This window comes from Sebastes fasciatus, chromosome 15 (assembly GCF_043250625.1).
Source record: "Sebastes fasciatus isolate fSebFas1 chromosome 15, fSebFas1.pri, whole genome shotgun sequence".
In the NCBI taxonomy this organism is placed as follows: Eukaryota; Metazoa; Chordata; class Actinopteri; order Perciformes; family Sebastidae; genus Sebastes; species Sebastes fasciatus.
The window spans coordinates 10,425,146-10,433,583 of NC_133809.1; the positions used below are offsets into that span (position 1 = coordinate 10,425,146).

The 8,438-nt window shown below is 37.5% G+C and overlaps 3 gene segments (V, D, J or C); 2 read left to right on the forward strand and 1 right to left on the reverse strand.

Annotated features, from left to right (window-relative positions):
- Positions 1-3,893, reverse strand: part of LOC141783881 (Ig kappa chain V-III region MOPC 63-like) — a 144,258-nt gene extending 140,365 nt beyond the window's left edge. The window contains 1 exon segment of the V gene segment in view: positions 3,803-3,893. Within this exon segment, the coding sequence occupies positions 3,803-3,854 (52 nt within the window).
- On the forward strand, positions 692-2,216 carry LOC141783887 (Ig lambda-1 chain C region-like). The segment is given in 2 exon segments: positions 692-738; positions 1,652-2,216. A coding segment is annotated over 1 exon segment (312 nt).
- A 542-nt stretch (positions 3,894-4,435) lies between the features above and the next one.
- LOC141783901 (Ig lambda-1 chain C region-like) lies at positions 4,436-6,075 on the forward strand. The segment is given in 2 exon segments: positions 4,436-4,591; positions 5,506-6,075. A coding segment is annotated over 1 exon segment (312 nt).
- Positions 6,076-8,438: the final 2,363 nt, after the last annotated feature.

Genomic DNA, 8,438 nt, shown 5'->3' on the forward strand with positions numbered 1-8,438 from the left:
CTGGTTGTGCTTTCTGCTGTGTTGACTGACACATCTGAGTCCTGCAGTGTTGAACTCACAGGACTATAAACCTTCTCAGTTCACTGGAGGATCAGCTGACGATGCAAAGCCTCCTCTCTATGGAAATCATTTCTCTGCTCTCAACACACTGAAGGCAACGTGGGACACTAAATCAGGAGGAATACTGCTTGGATTTACACCATCTATCATCTGAATGGAAAATAGAAGAAACATATTTATATTAGAAGTGCAGTTGAGGATTTAAGGATGAGTTTGTGTCCACTGTGGTTGGTATGATATGTCTGTTTGTCTGCCTTTGATCTACTGACAGGGTTTACTGTAGATAAATAACATATTTCAGATCTGCTTAATATGAGTTTATGACTTATTATTATTATTAAAAAGCATCATGTTCATTTAACCATGTAGCAACTGATATAAAACTGTTTAAAAATGACTTTGTTACAAGGAGACTGTGATCGTTTCTCTGTCTGGTGTAGAAAAGTAAAGAAAATTAAATAAATTATCTTCATTTATACAATAATTTCAATTGATATCATTAATTTAATATTTATAGATTCAATAAAGTAAGAAGTTTTCTGTATTGTTATAAAAAGCAGAGAGTATTTTCAGTGGATAGATGCTTGTTCACAGTGCAGGAGGTTTTTGCACGGCCACTTAATGAGTTTGTATCACTGTGGTACACTTTTGGTGGATGAACCAAACTCATCATTAACTGTAAGTACCAGAGATTTATAATTTATACAACATGAAATATTCTTTTAGTTCTAACTTTTGCATCCGAATTTTATAAAACAAAAAATATTTTGGATAATTTACATGTTGTGGATATTTTTTATCGTCTATTAATCTTGGCTGGTATTGAAGTTTAGGAAAATATTAATATTAATATTCTTTTAGTATTAAAGAAGAAGTTATGGTGAAATATATGCAGAATAATTTTTGCTTTTTTTCCAATAATATATTGGTTTAATAAAGTTTGGTTGTAAATTTGTTCTGCAGGAACATTTTAATGTTCAGAAAATAACAGCAAAATTTAATTTCAAGTTATTTATGTTTTATGTTTTACTGTAACATTTAAACGATTGTTAGGTATAAAAACTGTTGCAAATGCCGTTAAAACAAATTTTATGAGTTCATATGTTCATTTATTATCGCTGTAGTTTGACTTCACAGTTCGTTAGTTTAAAGTGGTGAAAAGGAAGTGAAACAGACAGATGATAAAGTCTATAACTGAATACAGATGTTACATTTGCATCGCAGCGATGAATCATTTACTGTCACACATTATAAAAGAAATTTAATTTAATGATCATTAATACAATGTTCCCATTTAAAATCACAGATAAGTCATGTTGCATATTAATTATTAGATATTTATGAAGAGTTCCACAGTAGAAGATTCATTACTTTAAATATAAAACAAAGTTTTACTATTGTGTTTTATATGTTAACTCCTCATTTCCTGCCATGTGTCAGCTCCTCTCCTCTGTCTGATCACAGTATCATGCACACAGCTGATCCACAGTAGTGTTAACCTCTGTCAGGTATCATAACTGTCTCATGTCCAGCTGTCTGTCCTACAGTGGAAGTTCATCTGCTCCTTGTGTGTCTCTGCTCTCCCCTCCAGCTGGCACCATGGTCAGGCCCTCAGTCTCTCTGCTTCCCCCCTCCTCTGAGCAGCTCTCTGGGGGCTCGGCCACGCTGGCCTGCCTGCTGACCGGCTACTCTCCTCAGGGAGCCGTGGTGAGCTGGCAGGTGGACGGTACGGAGGTGACGGAGGGGGTCCTGAGCAGCTCAGAGGAGGAGAAGAGCGGCCGCTACAGCAGCAGCAGCACCCTGAGCCTGAGCCAGGAGCGCTGGATGGAAGGAGAGCTGTACTCCTGCAGGGTCCTCCATCAGGACCACAGCCAGACCCAGTCCCTCCACAGGAGCCAGTGTAAGGGCTAGAGGGGCCGGCTGAAGCCCAGGACAGGAGCTCTGTGTGGGGGGGAGCAGCTCTGATCAATAGCAGTTTGAATGCTTGTAGAGGAAACTGAAGCTTTGTGTGACAGAGAACAACACTGCTGTAAAGTGTTGGACAACAACAACTTAGAGAGGAATGTGTGTCGCTCAGCAGCTTCATGTGAGTGAGCTTAATAACTGTCATGTTGATCACTGATGTTGTTGCTAATAAAGATTTCACTGATACATAACTTCATCAAGTGTTTGCTCTTTTATTTTATGAAGAGTAGAAAGAAATTAACTGGTTTTATAACTTCAACTGATTCTCCTCTCTGTGGAAAATGAAAACCCTCACGACAAAGTAGTATACTTAGAGTTTATTTTATGAAGTTAAGTAAAGTTCAAGTATACTACAAGTGAATAGGTATACTCTTAGTTTAATAGTTATATACTTGGAGCCCACTTTTTAGTTTATGAAAGTTCACTTTGTATACTTTAACTTATAGTACTTAGCTAATGATTTATGTATTACATAAAGAAACTTGCTCCTTTTGCTATTTGACTCGATGTTTTGTGATGATAAAAAAAAAAATACATTTTACTCTCATGTCTCCACGGTGAACGAAAAATCCCAAAACGTAAAAAATTCTCGATGAATTGAAGTAAATTCATATCAAAACGTTCTTTTACAAACTCTCACACACTTTAATAGGCTTCTCTATCAAAAAGTTAGTACGACTACAAGCCAAGTATACCTTTCTGTAGGCCTATAAGGCAAGAACACTTAATTATACTTTTCTTAAGTATATCTCGATCAAACGAAGTAAAAGTATAAGCCAAGTATACTATACTTTACTATAATTGTATTAAGCTAAGTATACTTAAGTATATCTCTGATGAGTACATAAAAAAGTAAACTGAAAGTATAGTGTCTTATTTTAAGTTGAAAATAAGTATACTAATAGCACACTTGAATAAACTTCTGTTTGGTAAGGGCAGCTTTGAATTCATCATGTATATATATATAGTTCTCCTTTTTAAATTGGTATAGAGAGTGATATTACATTTCAGTAAAGAAAAGTAAATAATACTTTTTTTTTTTTTTTAAAACGTGGAGAATAACGAGAACTTGATTTTTAGGGAGGAAGAAATCATGACTCAAATATGTGATCAGGCAACATTTGTCTCTTTAGCTGAGAGTAAATGTGAACAGAACATGATGTGTTATTAGATATTTTAATAATGTTTTTAATGAAGTTATTAGTGTGAATGTGTAGTGTGTGCTTGGTGAGGTTCCTGTCAGCTCTGTGTTCAGTGGTCTGTGTCAGAGTCTCTTCCTCTTCAGCAGCTGCAGTCGGTTCCTGCTGTAACAGCTCAGTGTCTCTGCAGTCGGACTGAGGGAGGTTTTTGTACGGCTCTAAATCACTGTGTGAACACTGGTCCGTTGTGGTAACTCTGACAGTAATAAACTGCTGCGTCTTCAGTCTGAACTCCACTGATGGTCAAAGTGAAGTCAGAGCTGCTTCCACTGCCACTAAACCGAGCTGCTGTTCCTGATTCACGTGTGCTCACAAGTTTTATTAGAAGCTTTGGACTCTCTCCAGATTTCTGTTGATACCAAGATAAACAATTAGCACCACTATAAGTTGGAACAGCTTGGCTGGTCTTACAGGTGAGAGAGACGGTGGATCCTGGAGTAGATGTCACTACTGGAGGCTGAGTCACAGTCACCTGACCGCTGCATCCTGCAGACAAAAACAAATCATTCATTTATCAGCAGAAATAAATGAGAGAAAAGGCAGCACATCATGTCTGAAATGTTGCTGAGTGAATGAACCTGTAAAACAGCAGCAGGCCAGCGTCCAGATGAGGATGGTGATGAGAGTCATGCTGGTTGTGCTTTCTGCTGTGTTGACTGACACATCTGAGTCCTGCAGTGTTGAACTCACAGGACTATAAACCTTCTCAGTTCACTGGAGGATCAGCTGACGATGCAAAGCCTCCTCTCTATGGAAATGATTTCTCTGCTCTCAACACACTGAAGGCAACGTGGGACACTAAATCAGGAGGAATACTGCTTGGATTTACACCATCTATCATCTGAATGGATAATAGAAGAAACATATTTATATTAGAAGTGCAGTTGAGGATTTAAGGATGAGTTTGTGTCCACTGTGGTTGGTATGATATGTCTGTTTGTCTGCCTGTAATCTACTGACAGGGTTTACTGGAGATAAATAACATATTTCAATTCTTTTTAATATGGGTTTATAAATTATTATCATTAAAAAGCATCATGTTCATTTAACCATGTAGCAACTGATATAAAACTGTGAAAAAATGACTTTCTTACAAGGAGACTGTGATCGTTTCTCTGTCTGGTGTAGAAAAGTAAAGCAAAATTAAAGAAATAATCTTAATTTATACAATAATTTCAATCCATATCATTCATTTAATGTTTGTAAAATCAATAACGTATAAATGTTTCTGTGTTAATTGAGAAAGCAGAGAGTATTTTCAGTGGATAGATGCTTGTTCACAGTGCAGGAGGTTTTTGTACGGCCACTTAATGAGTTTGTATCACTGTGGTGGACTTTTGGTGGAGGAACCAAACTCATCATTAACTGTAAGTACCAGAGATTTATAATTTATACAACATGAAATATTCTTTTAATACTAACTTTTGCATCCGAATTTTATAAAACAAAAAATATTTTGGATAATTTACATGTGGATATTATTTTTTGCTGTCTATTAAGCTCGGCTGGCATTGAAGTTTAGGAAAAAATGTATATTCTTTTAGTATTAAAGAAGATGTTATGGTGAAATATATGCAGAATAATTTTCGCTTTTTTTCCAATAATTTATTTGTTTAATAAAGTTTGGTTGTAAATTTGTTCTGCAGGAACATTTTAATGTTCAGAAAATAACAGCAAAAATTAATTTCAAGTTATTTATGTTTTATGTTTTACTGTAACATTTAAACGATTGTTAGGTATAAAATCTGTTGCAAATGCCGTTAAAACAAATTTAAGAGTTCATATGTTCATTTATTATCGCTGTAGTTTGACTTCACAGTTCGTTAGTTCAAAGTGGTGAAAAGGAAGTGAAACAGACAGATGACAAAGTCTATAACTGAATACAGATGTTACATTTGCATCGCAGCGATGAATCATTTACTGTCACACATTATAAAGAAGATAGCAAGATTTAGTTCAATGATCATTAATACAATGTTCCTTTTTAAATTCACAGATAAGTCATGTTGCATATTAATTATTAGATATTTATGAAGAGTTCCACAGTAGAAGATTCATTACTTTAAATAAAAAACAAAGTTTTACTATTGTGTTTTATATGTTAACTCCTCATTTCCTGCCATGTGTCAGCTCCTCTCCTCTGTCTGATCACAGTATCATGCACACAGCTGATCCACAGTAGTGTTAACCTCTGTCAGGTATCATAACTGTCTCATGTCCAGCTGTCTGTCCTACAGTGGAAGTTCATCTGCTCCTTGTGTGTCTCTGCTCTCCCCTCCAGCTGGCCTCATGGTCAGGCCCTCAGTCTCTCTGCTTCCCCCCTCCTCTGAGCAGCTCTCTGGGGGCTCGGCCACGCTGGCCTGCCTGCTGACCGGCTACTCTCCTCAGGGAGCCGTGGTGAGCTGGCAGGTGGACGGTACGGAGGTGACGGAGGGGGTCCTGAGCAGCTCAGAGGAGGAGAAGAGCGGCCGCTACAGCAGCAGCAGCACCCTGAGCCTGAGCAAGGAGCGCTGGATGGAAGGAGAGCTGTACTCCTGCAGGGTCCTCCATCAGGGCCACAGCCAGACCCAGTCCCTCCACAGGAGCCAGTGTACGGGCTAGAGGGGCCGGCTGAAGCCCAGGACAGGAGCTCTGTGTGGGGGGGAGCAGCTCTGATCAATAGCAGTTTGAATGCTTGTAGAGGAAACTGAAGCTTTGTGTGACAGAGAACAACACTGCTGTAAAGTGTTGGACAACAACAACTTAGAGAGGAATGCGTGTCGCTCAGCAGCTTCATGTGAGTGAGCTTAATAACTGTCATGTTGATCACTGATGTTGTTGCTAATAAAGATTTCACTGATACATAACTTCATGAAGTGTTTGCTCTTTTATTTTATGAAGAGTAGAAAGAAATTAACTGGTTTTATAACTTCAACTGATTCTCCTCTCTGTGGAAAATTAAAACCCTCACGAAGAAGTAGTATACTTAGAGTTTATTTTATGAAGTTAAGTAAAGTTCAAGTATACTACAAGTGAATAGGTATACTCTTAGTTTAATAGTTATATACTTGTAGCCCACTTTTTAGTTTATGAAAGTACACTTTGTATACTTTACCTTATAGTACTTAGCCAATGATTTATGTATTACATAAAGAGACTTTCTCCTTTTGCTATTTGACTTGATGTTTTTTGATGATAAAAAAAGAAATACATTTTTCTCACATGTCTACACGGTGAACGAAGAATCCCAAAACGTAAAAAATTCTTGATGAATTGAAGTAAATTCATATCAAAACATTTGTTTACAAACTCTCACACACTTTAAGAGGCTACTGTGGTGGCAGTTTCTGTTAAAACAAGACACAAACCAACGTAACAACTTGTCTTTCAGTGAATTTAATAAAAAGGCATACATTAATAACTAAAACATCTGCAGATGGACTCACGAGCACAGCCACCTGTTGTGGACTGTGGCAAGTGAGCCCCGAATACAAAGAGTAGTCAGCATTTATACATTTAAAGCATAACATGAAGATAAGTGCAAAGAAGAAAAGAAGAGAAGGATAGAAAGTGTATCAATGCGTCAGCACACAGCAGACAACAGAGCATCACAAGACATAACAAGTATTTCAGCAATCTGTTGTTTGCAGTTACAGAGAACTAAAATGTCAGGTCACTGTCCTATGGTGACGAAGTTGAACATGTGAGGCCCTGAGATTATCTAAAGGTACAGTGTTAAACTCCAGATATGAAAATTGCCATTACACTACTCTATCAAAAAGTTAGTACAACTACAAGCCAAGTATACCTTTCTGTAGGCCTATAAGGTAAGAACACTTAATTATACTTTTCTTAAGTATATCTCGATCAAAAGATTAAGTAAAAGTATAAACCAAGTATACTATACTTTACTGTAATTGTAATAAGCTAAGTATACTTAAGTATATCTCTGATAAGTACAAGAAAAGTAAACTGAAAGTATTGTCTCTTATTTTAAGTTGAAAATAAGTATACTAATAGCACACTTGAATAAACTTCTATTTGGTAAGGGAAGCTTTGAATTCATCATTTACATATATATAGTTCTCCTTTTTAAATTGGTATAGAGAGTGATATTACATTACAGTAAAGAAAAGTAAATAATACATCTTTTTTTTATTAAGGAAAACTTGGAGAATAATGTGAACTTTATTTTTTTAGGGAAGAATAAATCATGACTCAGATATGTGATCAGGCAACATTTGTCTCTTTATCTGAGAGTAAATGTGAACAGAACATGATGTGTTATTAGATATTTTAATAATGTGTTTAATGAAGTTGTTAGTGTGAATGTGTAGTGTGTGCTTGGTGAGGTTCCTGTCAGCTCTGTGTTCAGTGGTCTGTGTCAGAGTCTCTTCCTCTTCAGCAGCTGCAGTCGGTTCCTGCTGTAACAGCTCAGTGTCTCTGCAGTCGGACTGAGGGAGGTTTTTGTACGACTGCAAATCACTGTGTGAACACCCAAGCACTGTTTATTTGATGTTGACTCTGACAATAATAAACTGCTGCGTCTTCAGTCTGAACTCCACTGATGGTCAAAGTGAAGTCAGAGCTGCTTCCACTGCCACTAAACCGAGCTGCTGTTCCTGAATGCCTTGTGCTAACTTGTTTTATGAGGAGCTTTGGACTCTCTCCAGATTTCTGTTGATACCAGCTCATACAATGAGCACCACCACCACAGTTGGAATAAACAGCTTGGCTGGTCTTACAGGTGAGAGAGACGGTGGATCCTGGAGTAGATGTCACTACTGGAGGCTGAGTCACAGTCACCTGACCGCTGCATCCTGCAGACAAAAACAAATCATTCATTTATCAGCAGAAATAAATGAGAGAAAAGGCAGCACATCATGTCTGAAATGTTGCTGAGTGAATGAACCTGTAAAACAGCAGCAGGCCAGCGTCCAGATGAGGATGGTGATGAGAGTCATGCTGGTTGTGCTTTCTGCTGTGTTGACTGACACATCTGAGTCCTGCAGTGTTGAACTCACAGGACTATAAACCTTCTCAGTTCACTGGAGGATCAGCTGACGATGCAAAGCCTCCTCTCTATGGAAATCATTTCTCTGCTCTCAACACACTGAAGGCAACGTGGGACACTAAATCAGGAGGAAGACTGCTTGGATTTACACCATCTATCATCTGAATGGATAATAGAAGAAACATATTTATATTAGAAGTGCAGTTGAGGATTTAAGGATG